The following is a 17,357-nucleotide window of genomic DNA, read 5'->3' as shown; positions in this document are numbered from 1 at the left end:
GGGCCGCGGGCGTCACACCAGAGCCACGGCCACACCCTGGTAGCCTCAGCCCCTGGGTGGCCATGCAGGGAAAGCGCTGCTGCCAGCACCGCATACCAAGCCAGTGCCCACCCCAGGGCCAGCTGTGCCGTGCAAAGCAGTCCTGGCCTGAGCGCCCCAAACCCAGGCTTCTCTCCTCCCAGACACCGCCCCTCTGAGCCCCAGAGGACCCTCCTCTCCCCATCCTGGCTCTTCCTCTGAGTAGCCCATGCCAGAAGCAGCTGAGCCTCACCAGGCTGACTGCCTGACCGTGTGCCAGAGCCTGAGCAGCAGAGATGGGGTGGGACGGGGAAGGAGGCTGGAGGGGAGCTGCCAGGCCAAGTACATATGGAGAGCGGGAACCTGCTCTGTGCTACTCACCCGCCCTCCACAGTTAGTCTGAGGTTGGAAAGTAGGGACAAAAGAGAACTCGTCAGTGGGAATGGGGTGATAAGGCTCTGCTCCACCAGCAACACCCAGCACAGCCCAGGTGAGTCTATTGGGCTGACTCCCCAGAGCAGGACCTGTCAACCTCTAGCCCCAGGGGGCCTCGGCCACTGTCCCCCACAGCTCAGTCCTGCCAAGCAGTGGGAATCAGCTAGATTATGGTCCCCAGGTGGGAGAGACAGCCACAAGAAACATCCCTGTGAATTTAAAAAGATGGTAACGATAACCCTGTATGCGAGACAGCAAAAGAGACACAGATGAATAGAGCAGTCTTTTGGACTCTGTGGGAGAGGGCAAGGGTGGGATGATTTGGGAGAATGGTGTTGAAATATGTATATTATCATATATGAAACAAATTGCCAGTCCAGGTTCGGTGCATGAGACAGGGCGCTCGGGGCTGGAGCACTGGGATGACCCAAAGAGATGGGATGGGGAGGGAGGTGGGCGGGGGGGTTCAGGATGGGGAACACATGTATACCCGTGGCAGATTCATGTCAATTTATAGCAAAACCACTACAATATTGTAAAGTAATTAGCCTCCAATTAAAATAAATAAATTTATATTTTTAAAAATCTAACTTTAAAAAAAAAATCCCTGTGGCAAATCTCTACTTCTCTGTCTGTTCATCTGTAAAAGGGGTATGGTTAACACCCACCTCCCAAGGCTGCTGTAAAGACCAAAGGGCACAACCTTTGGACAGGTGCCTGGTGCAGAGCTGGCTGTCCACAAGCACCTTCCTTTCTTCTGAGTATTTCCTTAACGGCAGGCATGGCTCTCAACCACTTGGCCCTTGATTGCCATGTGGTCTGAGGCCGACTGCGTGCTGTCATTCAGGAACCCTTCCCTGAGGCACAAGGGAAGGCTGACACCCACACCTGGCTGCCAGGGAGGGAGAGCCTGGGGCCAAGGAACTCATCCCAGGCACACAAGATGGAGAGGGTGCAGACGGGCAGAGGGCTCTCAGTGGGAATCAAGCATGGGAATCAAGCACAGAGGCGTGAAAGGACAGGACATTTGGGAAGATGGCTAGGGAAAGGTCACCCTGACAGCCAGGAAGGATAAATAGCAGTTACAGAGGCTGGAGGCAGATGCGCTATTTCAAACCCAATGAACCGGTCAACGGGGGAGTCAAAGCCAGACCGAGGTGGCCCTGAGGAGAGGCTCGGTGACCAAGCACAGGGAGGGGCAGTGCCAGAGAGGGCGAGGGTGCACTGAGACACCACGAGGAGCCTTCCCGGGGCTGGGCCTGGACCCTTTCTCCCCATCACCCTTCCGTGGCCCTCTCTCCTCTGCCCACAGCCCAGAGGGCCCTCCCGAGCACTAGGCCCCTCAGCCCTCTGCCTCCTGGACATCCCCACTTGATGTCCACCAGCCTGCCCAGACCACAGCCCACTCTCCCCTCCAACCCTGCTCCTCCTCTGCCTCCCAGCTCGGCCAACAGTGCCACCACTGTCCTTCACCACCATCTTCACCAGGGCGGGGTGCTGGGGGAGCCTCCCCCTCCTTCCTAACAACCCACTTCTCTCCATGGACATGGCCATGCTCCTGGCCAGGCACCTCCCCTTGGACTCCCAGCTTCCACCATGCCCCCTAAATCTGTCCACCACTGGGAATCTGGGTCAGCTCTTTGAAAATCGGACTGTGTCATCCCCCTGCTAAAAACCTTCAAAAGGTTCCCCATGGCCTCAGGACAAAGTCCATATCCTTTCCCTGCCCACAAGACCCCTGAGCCCTGGCCCCTGACGGCCACAGCCCACAGACAGAGGCTCTCTCCACATTAAACGCTCAGTTAAAAACATCATGCTCCATCCCCTGCCCCCTCACCCAGCTCATGCCCGATCATTCCTTGCATCCAAGAGATGACCGCTCCCTCCGCAGGAAGCCAGCACCCTCCCATGTGACCCATCACAGCCTGCCTGGCTCCTTTCACTTGACCATCTGACTCCTCCATAATTCTGGTTCAAGGCCTCTGGCCCCAGCCTTGCTCTCCTCTCTACCTAGGGTCAGTATGCACAGTGCATAGGACATGCTCAGCAAGTGTTTGGTGAGTGAATGGAAGAGTGACTAAATTAATGGATGGAGAAGAAATTCACTGTTGTCCACAGGAAGCATCAAGGAAGGAGCTAAGGGGACAAGGGTTAGTTGCTCAGTCATGTCCGACTCTCTGCAACCCCATAGACAAACCATAGACAATAGCCTGCCAGGCTCCTCTGTCCACAGAATTCTCCAGGCAAGAATGCTGGAGTGGGTTGCCATGCCCTTCTCCAGGGGATCTCCTGCATTGCAGGCAGATTCTTTACTACCTGAGCCACCAAGAAAGTCCATAAGGGGACACCCCTGTCAGCAATACTGTGGCAGCCCTGCCTATGCTGATAGGAAGGATGGCCCGCGGCTGTGGCTAGTGGAAAAGCACACAACAGCCTGGGGAGCAATGCTATCATATATGTATAAAAAATTTTTAGCATAATTTAATATCACAGATATCATATATACATAGTCTTTCTCTTGGAGGATAGATAAGAAGTTAGTAGCAGTGGTTGTGTCTGCGGCAGAAGGAATACTTTCCAATCTGTAGCACCTGCACCCATTTCAAATTAAATAATGAAAAAGCCTCTTCCTTCAGAGAGAGGACGCACCCCAGCAGAGGAACAAGGACACACCCCCTGCTGGGCACAGGATTTGCAGCTCCCAGGCTATCCCTCCCTGTGCTGTCAGAAGGCCCCTGTGAGGCGTAGTTATGACGCTCCTTCTCAGATGGGAGAACTGAGCCTCCAAGAAGGGGCGGGACTTGCCAAGGTCACACAGCAGATAAGTGGGGAGTGGGAGAATGGAGGGACCCTGGCACCAGAGCCCCAGCTCTCACCTCCCCACCTGGACTCCCCCAAATCCCAGGGATTCACCTGCAAGACTGTGGGGCTGGTGGTAGGGGAGGCAGAAGAAGTGAGGGGCTTGGCCACTGCTGACAACGAGTCTCAGGCCTCTCTCTGCACCTCAGCATGTGTCCACCCCCTTAGGCTCTGGGCACTGCTCTCTGAGCCCCTCTGGCCCTGTCTCTCCAAGGGTCACGGTAAACAGAGGGTTAATGTCCACTCCCCAACACTGGCATTTTGTTAAGTCTCCAGTGATAAAGCCCACCCTGTGGGGCCATGGGCTGGGGTAGGGAAGAGATAAGGATTATTCCTGAGTCAAGGACATAGCACACAGGTCCCTTGAGGGCCCCAAGTTCCAGGTGAAGATCAAGGAGCCTCTCTTGGCTCAGAGACACACCCCAGGAGATATGGTAGGAATCTACCTCCTCCTCTGGGAAACCCCTGGGCCTGCTATCCCTGGGGCCTTCCGCTTAGTAGGCCATGGAGACCAAGATACACATACTAACTATACCAATGTCACAGAGTTACCCAATCCAATGTACCAAAGGGGTGACAGAGACCAGAAATGAGTAGGGATTCTCCAAAGGCCACCTGCCAACACCTGGATCCAGGTCTCCCAGCTCCCAGACCAGAGCTCCAGTCCCTACTCAGCATCAGCCCTGCCACCTGTTCCCTGAAAGACCCGGCAATGACCCCTGGCCTCTGGGACCACCCAATGAGAGGCTGCTGTTTGCTCTTTAGTCACTAAGTCATGTCCAACTCATTGCGACCCCATGGACTGTAGCCTACCAGGCTCCTCTGTCCATGGGATTTCCCATGCAAAAACACTGGAGTGGGTTGCCATTTCCTTCTCCAGGGGATCTTTCCAACCCAGGAATCAAACTTATATCTCCTGCATTGGAAGGTGGGTTCTTTACCACTGAGCCACCAGGGTAACCCACATAAGGGGTACTATGAGGATTAAATCAGTTAATTCATGTAAAATACTTATAACAGTGCCTAGCATAAGTTGAAGACTCAATAAACATTATTCATGGTAGTCTTCTAGAGATTAAAAATGCTGCCTTATCTGTGTGCTAAGTTGCTTCAGTTGTGTCTGACTCTTTGCAACCCTGTAGACTGTAGTCCGCCAAGCTCCATGCGATTTTCCAGGCCAGAACAATGGAATGGGTTGCCATTTCCTCCTCCAGTGGATCTTCCCAACCCAGATATTGAATCCACGTCTCTTAGGCGTCCTGCACTGGCGGTGGGTTCTTTATCACTAACACCACCTGGGTGCTAAAATTACACTAAAACAAAAAGATTCGTTTCTGCCATATTACTCAGATATATACAGTGGAGATTAAGAGAAAATTGCTCTAAACCTCACACATCATATAGTATCAATGCTATAAGCAACCAACATCTCAATCTCACAAAAAAGTTTACTAACCCAATACTAAGTACTCGTCTGACTCAACAGAAGCACACTGTGTCTTTTGGTATATCTGATATATTCTGAGTATTTGATATAGTGATCAAATGCAGAATCATGAACAACATGTATATAACCCCTTCTTCAGAAGTTACTGATACTTGGTGGAACCAATGCTACCATAGTCTTAACTCACAATCCTACTGTAAATTACTCTGCAAATTATCTCACACTTGAAATTAACAAATACTAACCATTCCCACTAACCATTCCTTTGGAAGGAAAGTTATGACCAACCTAGATAGCATATTCAAAAGCAGAGACATTACTTTGCCAACAAAGGTCCGTCTAGTCAAAGCTATGGTTTTTCCAGTGGTCATGTATGGATGTGAGAGTTGGACTGTGAAGAAGGCTGAGCACCGAAGAATTGATGCTTTTGAACTGTGGTGTTGGAGAAGACTCTTGAGAGTCCCTTGGACTGCAAGGAGATCCAACCAGTCCACTCTGAAGGAGATCAGCCCTGGGATTTCTTTGGAAGGAATGATGCTAAAGCTGAAACTCCAGTACTTTGGCCACCTCATGTGAAGAGTTGACTCATTGGAAAAGACTCTGATGCTGGGAGGGATTGGGGGCAGGAGGAGAAGGGGACGACAGAGGATGAGATGGCTGGATGGCATCACTGACTCGATGGACGTGAGTCTGAGTGAACTCCGGGAGTTGGTGATAGACAGGGAGGCCTGGCGTGCTGCGATTCATGGGGTCGCAAAGAGTCGGACATGACTGAGCGACTGAACTGAACCATTTCCACTGCATCTTGGTCAAAGGGATTCCAGTTCACGTTCTCAGGATATCGTGAAAGGACCTTAGACTTGAATGTTTGTCTCAGTGGTGTCTGCTCAAAATTTTCTCCTTCAGTTGAGAGGTTGCTAAGGGTCCTCTGAGGGCTCTGCCTCACTTAGGGTGTCTGAGGCTAATTTACAGCCCTGGGGTGCTGTCCCTCAGGCTCCTAGGGGAAGACCAGCTGGAGCAGGCAAGCCCTGGGCAGACAGGGACAGATCATCCTTCAGGCCCAAGGCTATGAGTGGCCGGGGTAATCTGAGGAAATTGCAGGTGTGTAGGGCTGTACCCAGGGTAACCTAAGCCATGAAGTGACCAGGGTTGCCATGGTTAGGGACAGGTACAGTTTCTGGGTGGGACTATAGCCCAGCTGCTTCTTCAAAGCCCTGGTCTAATCCTACTTCATCCATTCAGTCACAGAAGCATAGAGTCAGCAAGTCAAGGAAACCTCCTTGAGCCCTGCAGTGCTGGAGTGCAGGACCCTGCACCAACAGACACCCTGAATCTTAGGTCCACAGACTACACAAGCTGGGGACCTTCCAGGTGCTGTGGCTGGATTTCTGACCGTGAGTCTCTGAATGGGAAAGAGAGCTTAGACATCTCATCCAGGCTCCATCCCCATGCCCTCCCCACCCCCACTTCCTATCCTTCACCCTAAAATCAGTCAGAATGGTTACTAGCAAAACCTCTAATGAGCTAAATGGCGCAGACTGCAGGGTTTTCTGGAGAATCCATAAATCTCTGGAATTCTTTTATTTGATCCCATAGTCAACCTAGGTAAGGCCATAACGTCCAGGCTGATTTCTCTCCTGACTGCCTGCTAATCACACACAGAAGAACATTAGTTGCTCAGTCATGTCCAACTCTCTGTGACCCCATGAACTGTATGTAGCCCACCAGGTTCCCCTGTCCATGGAATTCTCCATGCAAGAACACTGGAGTGGGTTGCCATTCCCTTCTCCAGGGAATCTTCCCAACCCAGGGATCCAACCTGGGTCTCCTGCATTGCAGGCATATTCTTTACCATCTGAGCCACCAGGGAAGCCAGCTAATTAGTCTACTCTGAAAACTTAACAAACCAGATTCACTGATCTGGGCAGTGAACAGAACTTCCTGAACTTTAGGGCAGTCCAGTGGTTAAGACTCGGCGCTTCCAATGCAGGGAGTGAAGCTTCAACCCCCAGTGGAGGAATTAAAATCTCACATATTGTATGGCGCATCCAAAAAAAAAAAGATTTACTTATGCCAGACTGTCTAAAATTTTTTCCTCTCTTCTCCCTTTTGGATCCTGTTTTTGCCTTTGTTCTTTGAATCAACCAACCGACTCCCTCACATGAGAGAAACCAGTTTGCTGGCAAAATCACTAAACTGTGTGCAAAAGAACCAACTACATGCCTCAGAGTTATCCTTAGACATGGTATGCAGGGTCCCTGGTGGAGACAGCCCCCACTCAGCTCCTTCCTGTGAAGTTCCCCTCGACAGGAGACTGCATCAGGACGCGAGCTCTGCAGCAGCCTCCCTGGGCAGGCAGGGGGACAGGCTCCTGCTCACCTCCAGACCCAAGCATCACACTCCACCCAGGCCTGGGCGAGTGGCATGGAGAGCCCCAGGTCTCTCCCGTGTCCACCTGCTATCCAAGAAGAGGAGGGGGCAGGGAACTGCCAAGAACTGGGGTGTTGACACCAGTGATCCCGTAGGGAATCTCTGGCCTGGGTTCAAATCCTAGCCCCACCCCCCTGACTGGGTGATGCTGCTCATGTCTGGAGGTACCATCATGTCCTGCCCTCTGGATGAGGGAAGGAGTAAAAGGGGCTTTGTCAGTACTAAGGGGCTCCCTGAGAAAGCTGCTGTCTCTGCCTACACAATCAACACATGTCCAGGGCCAGAGCACAGCTTGAGAGCCCAGGGCTGCAGAAGGACCCAGAGTGGGGATGGGGCTCCCCAGAAGCTGAGGTGCCACAATGCCAGAGCTTCTGGGGGCCCTGAACTCCTTGTTGTGCTTCCTCAGGCTCCCTCAGACTCTCCCGGCCCTGTCTCCCATTCATGGTCCTGACAACTCACTTGCCTGGCACGGTCCTGCCTCAGGTCTTCTGATCATGCAATGCCCCTTCCTGAATGCCATCTCTCCTGGCATTCAGGAAGGGAACTGGGAGTGAGGCCTCACTTTCACAGACCCTGTGTGACCAGCTCTGCACTTATCACCCCACCTCCCCTGAGCATGACTGGCCTGGGGACCTGCGGGTCAGGAAGTTCCCTCCAGCTCTTTCTTTGTTGTACATCCATGGCTTCCTTTGCCCCTGAGCTGCTCAGGCCAGAGACATGCAGTGACCCCAGCGCACAGCTCTACAACTCAGCCTTGTGAAGCCTCAGTTTCCCTTTCTGTAAAATGGGACTATGGGGCTAGATCAGCCATTCTCAGAGAAGGCTGAGATCCCTGAGGATCCCCAGGATCCTTTCAGGAAGTCCACAAAGCCTTGTCTTTTCCACCAGCATATCTGTGAGGCCAGATTTTCTTCATACACTTCAGCCAAAACAATATCACATCAGTATGGATGTGTGGCAGAAAATCAGGTTGTCTTCTATTGAGTTGGCCAAAAAATTCAGAAGCAAACACACTTTTGGGCCCACCATAATATTAAATCAGATACTAAAGATATTTGAATTTGAAAACCTGTAAAACAGTGCCACTCTTCTCATTAATTGTTTTATACTGACAAATGTATTTTCTTAAAAATATGCTATGTTATTCTATAATGGATTTTTGTGGTTATTTTTTAATGAATTAATAATTTTATATGTCCTGGTTATAATTTGTAATATGGTAAATATCAATAGATATGACATACATAAACAAAAGCTCTATGAGGCCCTCAATAATATTTAAGAGCATAAGGGGTTCCTGAGGCCAAAAAGTGTGAGGATCTCTAGACTAATGGTCTCGATGGGACCATCGTGTCCTGATGGTCTCTGAGCTTACCTCTTGGGATCAACTCAGTCCTGGCTGAGTGAGATGTTCTTTCTTTGTCCTCGTGAGTTTCAAGGTGAGAAAGTGTGGCATGTGTGTATGACGGGTTCTAGTATCAAGGTTTTGGGGGATCCAGGAGCATGTTTCATCCTCCATCCCCTTCCTGAGGATACAGACTTCCAGCCCATCCTCCTCTTGACTTTGGAAGATCCATGGCAGGTCCTGATCCCACCGCAAACCCAGGGAAAACCACAGATCCCCCATCCCTGGGCAAAGCACCAAGCCTGTTGCCCTCCCCTGCCTGGTCTAGTCTCCCAGCAGTTTCAGCAGTCTCCCTACAGAGGCACAGGAACCTGTGGGAAAAACTTCCCATTCTGCAATCACAGACCACACAAGAAAGTGTTAGTCACTCAGTCGTGTCGGAATCTTTGTGACCCCATGGACTGTAGCCTGCCAGGCTCCTCTGTCCATGGGATTCCCCAGGCGAGAACACTGGAGAGGGTTGCCATCCAGAACGAAAGAAAAAATAAGCCACAGACAGAGCGGCTGTAGGCGAGGGCTGACTCCCTGATCCCAGCAGGCCAGCTGCGGGGGCGGGGCGGGGCAGGGTTACAAGTGGAAGGTGGGCGGGGCGGCTGGCTGGTGAGGCAAGACTCACGTAGATGAGATGGTCTCGGTATCTAATGAGCAGGTTGCGCAGGATGCCGGCTTCATTGAGGTCCCCCAAGCGGATCATGTCCTCCACGCCGTGGACCGACGTGGGGTGCATGGGCTTGATGTGCGTGGCGTTCTGCGGGGAAATCCAGTGTTCCTGCGGAGATGCACAGTGGCTAACGTCAGCTCGTCCTCCTGGGACACAGGCTGCACTCTGCCAGGGAAGGGTCCCTGGAGGGACGGGAACCCCGGATATCTGCGACCCCATAAGGGCCTCGTCCTCTCCTGCGGCCAAACACAATCAGTTCTAACAGGTTGACTCCCACGAGTAAAAGTGATACCACCTACCCTTAACCTCCATGGAGCGCTCTTCCTCCTCTTAGGAAATTCTCTTTTGCAGACCTTAGAGGTGGGCATGGCAGGGACTTTGGGCCTACCTTGTGGCCGTCATAAAAGGGATTAGTCTCTCCAGTCAGTTTATAGGATGGAGTGAAAAGTGTAATAATTGGAGTTAGACTTGACCTCAAATCCAAACTCCAGTAAACAGTAGCACAAAAAGTTGCTCGGATAGTGCGATACTACTGCACTATCTCCTGCTGCCACGGGGTGGCAGATGGTTGCACATCTGGGCGATCGCCTTGGCTTGTTCATAGAGCTTGCAAAGCCGTGGTTTCCTCTGACTGTTGGAATCCTCACCTCCCCACGGAGGTCTCCAGCACCCTCTACTCACAATCCTCACCTCTCAGAGAAATGGGAATCGCTCCTGTGCTCTGTAGTATGGCTATAACCTGAGTCAAACTTCCAAAGACCTCTGGGTCCCTCTCCCTATTCCCAAATGCCAGAACCATAGGAGCCTGAGGACCAGGCAGGAGTCAGGGTTCCCATGGCTGGGTCAGGGCCTCCTCTAGGCCCCCCACACCCTGGGTCTCCCACTGCAAGGCAGTGGTCACACTGGGTTACCATTGTGTGAACACGGTTCTGGCCCTGACCCCTCAATTTTCCCCAGGGCTGGGCGGTTAGGTTCCATGTTCACTATACCCTGGTTCACAGTGCTTCAAACAGGGGCCAGGCACAAAGACAGGGCAGAGAATTCCTGATGAACAGATGGCCGACTTTCTGACTACTAGGAACCAAGTCTGAATTAAAAGCCAAGTCCTAGTCATGGAGAGAGCCCACAAGTCCCCTATTCCAGCTCCCTTACTTCACATGAGAAAACAGGATCAGACGACCAAGGCCCTCAAAGAGCTCAGGGACAGGCTAGCCATTGCCAATGACTCCAGTTTCCCTGGCATTTCAAGGCACTTCCTGGGCCAGGGGCATTGCATTCCAGGTCAGGCCCTCACACAGCCCTGACGTGAATGGGCTGGATGGCGAGATCAGAGAACCCTCCTAGACTTTCCAATCCCGGGTGGAACATTCCTCTCTTCCATCCCATTTCTTGATAAAAGTTGATCCAATTGGAAAATTCCCTTTCCCTACTTGGTCCTAGGCCCTAGCATGGGCCAGAGGGGAGACCTTGCCAGGCAGGCTGTCTGCCTTCCGCACTCGACCCCAGCCTCTGTTTCCATAATTCCTCCACAGGACACTTCAGCCCAGAGTTCAGAGGTAGCTCAGCCTCCGCAAGACCCGTAGCCCTGTGCTTCCCTGAACCTCTATGACCTCATCTACGAAATGGGGATGAGAATAACAATCCCCTTTTCTTAGGGATGTTGGGAGGGTTAATAGATATGATAATGGTCAACTTTTGTTTCACTCCTGTCAGGTCTAAAAAGCCCTAGTACCTGGTAACTGATCAACCAGTCCTGGGTATTATCACTCTAAAGCCTTCTAGTTTTTGTTGCAAAAGAGGTGTATATTCTCATTTGTTCCTCTTAACATTGCATCATGGAATTACTGGCCCTGTTTTACAGTGAGGCTGTACACTGGAGAGGTGGAGCGCTCTGCTCAGTTAAATGGCAGAGCTGAGCCTCTCCCCACTCCTTTCCTGCATGGAGAGTCACACAGCTGAGGTCAGCACCCCTCAGGTCAATGTCCACAGACACCTACCACACAGACCAAAGTGTAACCAGGACAGAAACTGAGGCCTGGCCCTGAAGGTATACCAGTGAGAGACACAGAGAGCCTGGGGACACATTTGGGAAAGAGCTGACCTGGCAATGAATTCAGAGAGACAGGGACCATGTGCTCTGCAGAGGAGGGGAAGAAGGGGATGTCCAACAATAAGAATGGCTTGGACAAAAGCAGAGTATTAGCACTTCAGTGAAGATGGGAACCGTGGCCTCTCATTGATTCAGCACATCTTCATAGAGAAACTTCTCTAGGGAGAGCTTCATCGTGCTCCAGGGAACCAGATGTGACTCACCCAGCCTCAGGTTGGGGGAGTCTGTGGCAGACAGAGAGGTCAAAGATGATAGCTTGGAGGTGGAGCAGGGAGGGAATGGGAGTGGGAAAAGCTGGTAAAAGAAGAGGCCAGAAACCACCCCCCACCCCCACTCCCGGGGCCCAGCGCCACCGAAGCAACGCAGGCCCCATCCTGTTCCCAGCCAGCCAGTCACATTCCTCCCCACTCTGCAGCCCCCATTCTCAGGGCCTCTGTGGGGGCGAGTGGGAGTGGATCTCTGGGATCTGGTGACACAGTTACGGGACACCATCTGACATGCAACATGACCCAGGTGAAACTCAAGCCTGCAGGCAGAGTCCCTGGGCCCCACCCCGGGGGTTCCAGGCTGGTTCCTGGACCTATCTGTGCTGCCAGCCAAACCCGAGCCCCCATTCTGCACCTGCAACCTCACAGGGGCTTCCTAGAGGGCCCTGGAACTGGAGCCTGTGGGATGACACTGCGGCACTCTGCTTCTAAAGCCCAGGGGACAAAAGTGTGGTTAACAGAACCGGAGCTCCAAAGTCGCCACTGAGATGTCAGGAGAGGAATCACACACATAGGGCCGGAGGCCTGGGATCCTGGCCCCTCACACAGCATCCCTCACTAGCTCACTAGTGTGAGTGGTCCTGGGGTCCCTCCCTGGACTCCAGTTTCCCCTTGAGGTCACAGAGGCTGTCCTCCCTGCCTTTCACACACACTGTGAGGACTTAAAGACAGAACTTGGGTCAAAGGGCTTTGCAAACCCCAAGGCTGGTACCTCTGGAGGCTGCAGGGATAAATAATAATAATGCCCCCACCTTTCCACAGCCAGTACTGGGCCTCCAGGATCCAGAGCCCATCCCAACCCCCAACAGAGCCTTCTTCTCCAAGTCACGGCACCCTTTCACTTCCATCAGACTCGGAGGCTAAGAAGGGACTGTCTCTATGTTCCCAGTGCCACTCACAGCATTGGGTACAACCCAAATTATGGTGAACTGAATCTCCCTGGACCCTCACATCTCTACCAAACCACAGCCTTATACTCCGCACCACATTTACACATGCCCCTGCCACATACACATGTGCCATGCCCATGAACACACGTCCAGAGTTTCCAGGCTTCCCCTCTTCCGGGCCACCCACCCATCTTCTCTAAGATGGGACCCTGACTTTAGACCTTACCTTCCGTCCCCAAGGCCCCACTCTCACTGCCTCTGAAATTTACACTTCCAGTGTCCCTTTCCTTCAGAGTCACAAGAGATAAAGGGTTCAACTGTTAGACTGATTCCCGGGCAGCACTGGGGTGGACAGTGGATTCATCTGATGATCTAACCCCACAGAACCAGACTGGCTGTTTTCAGAGCACCTCCCCGTTTTCTGAGTCAATAACCCTGTGAGATAGTTGTCGTTATCTCCATTTTACAGAAAAGGAAACTGAGGTTCAGGAGGGAAAGAGATTTGGCCAAGGTTGCATAGCTTGGGCGTCAAGTGGGCAGGATGGGATTTGAATCCAGTCTCTCTGATCCCAAAGCATCCCTGAACCTGAGGAGCACCCAGGCTAGTGCCACCTCCCTGCCCCCACCATATACACTTGCACGTCCACACAGACACACATCTCTAACACCAGGCAGAATAGACCGAAGTACTTATGGAAATTAGAACAAGTATCATGGGGCAAAAGGGAGGTTCCTTCTCATGGAGGCTGTCGGGAAAGCTCCATAGAGGAAGGGAGCTCTGAGAGGCAGAAGTGGGGCCCAGGAACTGTCTCCACCCGCCTGAGGCTGGTCCCTGCTAGGTCCTTGCATCAGGTCACCACCAGCCTGTGCCCCTGTCCAGGCACGGGGGCGGGATGGTAACAGACTACTCACATTGCCTTCATCGTCCACCACCTGGATCTGCCCAGAATCACAGAGCTTCACCACCGCTCCAATGGGCACATCAAACTCCTGCCCAGATCTCAGGTCCATCCAGACGTAGTCGCCCTGTGGGTGAGAGAGTCCCAGGTGAGCAGAGAGGGGCATCAGGAACACCTTCCGAGCAGTGCTGTGCCCACCCCGACCACCAACGGCTCTTGCGTCAACCACAGAAGAGGAAAGAGAACCAGCACTGTGGAAGCCTCGGTGCCTGGTCCTCGGTTGGGCACTTACACAGTGTCATGACTGTCCCCAGTTTACAGATGAATAAGCAGAGGCTCAGAGAGGGGAACAGCTGAGGCCACACAGCTGAGCAGCTTCAAACCCAGGCCTGTCCAAAGCCCGGCTCTCCCCAAGGCTCTACATCACATACAGGTACAGTAGACTCATTGAGGTTTAGGCAGAAACACCGAAGCACCCAAACCACTTCCCCTCCGTCCTAAAGGAGTAGTTCCCCCAGACATTCAAACAGCCTCCATCACCTCCAAGGTCAACACTCACAGTCACAGCTCTGACTTCCCTGCAGTGACACTGCTGGGCCCCGTGGCACACGTGGACATCGCTCTCAGCCACACTGTCTCCTGGCTCGTGGGGACAGCCCAACAGTGTCTCTTGGGGGCGGGCAGAGCGTCACATCTGCATCCCTTGCAGCATCCGGCACGAGCCTGGCTCTCGCTACATGCTCAGTGAGCATGCACGGAAGCCACATCTACAGCTCAGAGTCAGGGAACGGATTTAGAAGAACCACCTTTCAGCACTGGCATCAAACACACATGTACTGAGCACCTACTAGGTACAAGACACCGATGGATCTAAATGCTGGGGATCAAGCAGTGAGCATGGAGTCCACATTCTAGTTGGGAGGAGCCAGAAAAAAATACTGAGGAAGTACGTTCGGGTTGGAAGGAGGCTGAAAACAAGCAACTGAGCAAGTAATAGTCACTTGGGAGGGCTGTAGTGTGGCGATGACAGTGATCCCAGTGCTGGAGAATCACCGAGCCAGCCCAGCAGAGGTTCAGAAGCTGGCGAAGCCACTCTGTGGAGGAAACCTCTGAACTGAGACCTGAAGGGCGAGAAGCAGACAGGCTAGGAAAGAGCAGGGTAGAAATCTGGGCAGAGGAAATGACAAGGGCAAAGGCCCTCAGGCAGGAAGGAAGGACTGATGAGAGAGAGGCGGCAAGAACCAGGACTCATACACTCTTATTCACCTGGAGGTAAAAGCTTGAATTTTATTCTAATCTTAATAAGAGTGTTCTTTTTGGGTGGTTCCCAAATTCCCTAGAGGGTAAAAGAACCTGGACATTCTAATAAAAATATCAAGCGGCAGTTAGAAACGTAACAGCTGCTAAAATTGATTCACAATGAAATGAGCCCATAGAAATGGCCCAGTGCAAATAGCTCTGGGCTATGAGACTCGGTTATTGATATTTCTCCCGGATATTTCTCAAGAGAACTCTTGAGAGTCCCTTGGACTGCAAGGAGATCCAACCAGTCCATTCTGAAGGAGATCAGCCCTGGGATTTCTTTGGAAGGAATGATGCTAAAGCTGAAACTCCAGTACTTTGGCCACCTCATGCGAAGAGTTGACTCATTGGAAAAGACTCTGATGCTGGGAGGGATTGGGGGCAGGAGGAGAAGGGGACCACAGAGGATGAGATGGCTGAATGGCATCACTGACTCGATGGACGTGAGTCTGAGTGAACTCCGGGAGTTGGTGATGGACAGGGAGGCCTGGCGTGCTGCGATTCATGGGGTCGCAAAGAGTTGGACACGACTGAGCAACTGATCTGATATGATCTGATGAGACTGGGTTTGGGGACCTGCTTGGGACCTCAGACAAGTCCCTGACCTCTTTGAACCTCAGTTTCCACATGCCTCAGTGAGGGGTGGGCTCGTTGAGTACCAAAGCCAACTTGCCACTGTTTCAGCTTCCTGTTCCCATCAGAATCAACTACTTTTCAGCCCCAGCTGACACTATGAACTTCCCTTCGTGGGAGGTCAGCACATGTTAGAAACATGCTAGCTGCAAACCCAAGCTTTCTCCCAGAAAAACTAAGAAACTTTGGAGAGCCTTTGGGTGGAGAGGAGAACTCATGTGTTTGCTGAGTATCTACTGTTGCCCAGGCTGTATGGTTACTTCCCATAAACTCCCCTGTTTAATGCTCACGACTGCTTTAATCCCAAATCCAAGCTATGTTTCCTGCCACACTCCTTGCCCTCTCTAAGTGCTGACCCAGGACCACCAGACACACCCCTGCCCAGGCTATTCTGTTCCACATCCCCTCCTCCCCTCCCCATCTTTCCACTGAGTGGACATTTATCCAAGAGCAAACAGCAACTCTTCCCAACCCCTCTTCACTGCCCCACCTCTTTCCTCCTCCTCTCCACCCCCTGAAGAGTTAGTTCAGTCATTTGGAGCACATTTGTGGAGAGCCTGCTATAGGCCAGTTTCATTCCAGACTCTGGGGACAGAGCAGTGAAGGGAAAGCAGAGGGTCTAGTAAGGGGAGCCCCAGGTTGACGCTAGATGAGGGGGCACTTGGAGGATGTGGGCAGCGGGCACATAGGGCCCCCTGAGCCATGGACAGAAGTTGGACATTAAGTAGGACAAGAAGCTACTGGAAGATTTTGAAGCAGGAGAGGGTGGCACGATGCATTTACATTTTAAAAAACCTCATCCTGAGAAGAGAACCCAGGCATTCCTCCAGACTCCAGGCCCCTGGGCTTGCCCCTTACAGCCTGCACCAGGCTGGGTCATCACTGTGTGTGCCCACTCCTCGCTGGCCTGCAGCCCCCTGAGGGCAGGGCCGATCTGAGTCTTCCGTCTGTGATTCCCCAGAACCAAACATAGAGAAACTCTCTCAATGAGAAAGAGAATCAGAATGTGAGAGTGTGTGTGTGTGAGCATGGGTGTGAGTGTGTAAGAGGGAGCACATGACAGAGTTCATGTGTGTGTGAGAGAGAAAAAGAGAGACTACCTGATTCCCGGAGGCTGGCAGTGGCACCGGGACATTGCTCTCTGCACACTCAACACCCCGCAGCAGGCCAGGTAGTGACTGACATGCTTCCCTGGAATTAACCATCTCACTGAACCTCATCACAACACTTCAACAGAGGATTCCACCTCTACTTCATCTCCTCAAAGAGGTCAAGACCCATGCCCAAGGTCACACAGGTGTTTTGTGGTAGAACCAGGAATGAAGCCCAAGACTGGCAAACTCCAAATCCAGTCCAGTCTCCCAACACCCCCACCCTAGGGCCCCGCCCTGAGCCCAGCTCTGCAAGCAGAACAGGAAACACTAATAGGGCTCCTGCCTGGAGACGCTTAGTGGACTCAAAATGCAAACTGGAAGCTCCAGCTGGGGGCACCAAAGCAAACAGAAGTGACTTTAGAACCCTCCTAGCCAAGGACTGTCATTAGGAGGGCAATGACTTGATTTTCTCTTTTCTTGATCTGAACTTGAGGAAAGAAGCAAAAACAGCAGCTAAGAGGCTTCCAAGAGGACTTGGGGAGCTGAGAACCTCTGAGAAGACAGTTACCACTGTTCCATGGAAAGTACTTGGGGCATGAGAGTGCAACTGGATTGTAAGGGTCCCCATTTTACAGATGAGGAAACTGAGGCCCAGAGAGAGAAAGTGATTTGGCCCCCGCTACTCATCAGATCAGTTACTCATGAGACTGCAAACAACTGCAGGGCAGAGCCCGATCCCAAAACAAGGTGGGTCAGGAAATGCTGATGGGTGAAGGAAGGAGGGGAGGAAGGAAGATGTAAAAGAACACAACACTTTTTTGAGGGGCGGGAGGAGAGGATAGGAGCATTGGGCTCAGGTCTAGCCCCATTGGCTTCTCCCCACAACCGGACTCCAGGCAGCCTGTGAC

General features: G+C 52.3%; 1 protein-coding gene across 1 annotated transcript in view; it reads right to left on the bottom strand.

Annotated features, from left to right (window-relative positions):
• The window catches only part of MYO7A (myosin VIIA), a 104,213-nt gene that overhangs the window by 74,393 nt on the left and 12,463 nt on the right, over positions 1 to 17,357 (bottom strand). Inside the window, exons 3-4 of the mRNA XM_055549164.1 lie at positions 13,434 to 13,547; positions 9,211 to 9,363 (exon numbers count right to left, since the gene is read on the bottom strand). Coding sequence (XP_055405139.1) covers positions 9,211 to 9,363; positions 13,434 to 13,547 — 267 coding nt within the window. The remainder of the gene's footprint in view (positions 1 to 9,210; positions 9,364 to 13,433; positions 13,548 to 17,357) is intronic.

This window comes from Bubalus kerabau, chromosome 15 (assembly GCF_029407905.1).
Source record: "Bubalus kerabau isolate K-KA32 ecotype Philippines breed swamp buffalo chromosome 15, PCC_UOA_SB_1v2, whole genome shotgun sequence".
NCBI classification, from domain to species: Eukaryota; Metazoa; Chordata; class Mammalia; order Artiodactyla; family Bovidae; genus Bubalus; species Bubalus kerabau.
The sequence above is the reverse complement of the archived record's forward strand: the minus strand, read 5'-3'. Positions and strand labels throughout refer to the sequence as shown.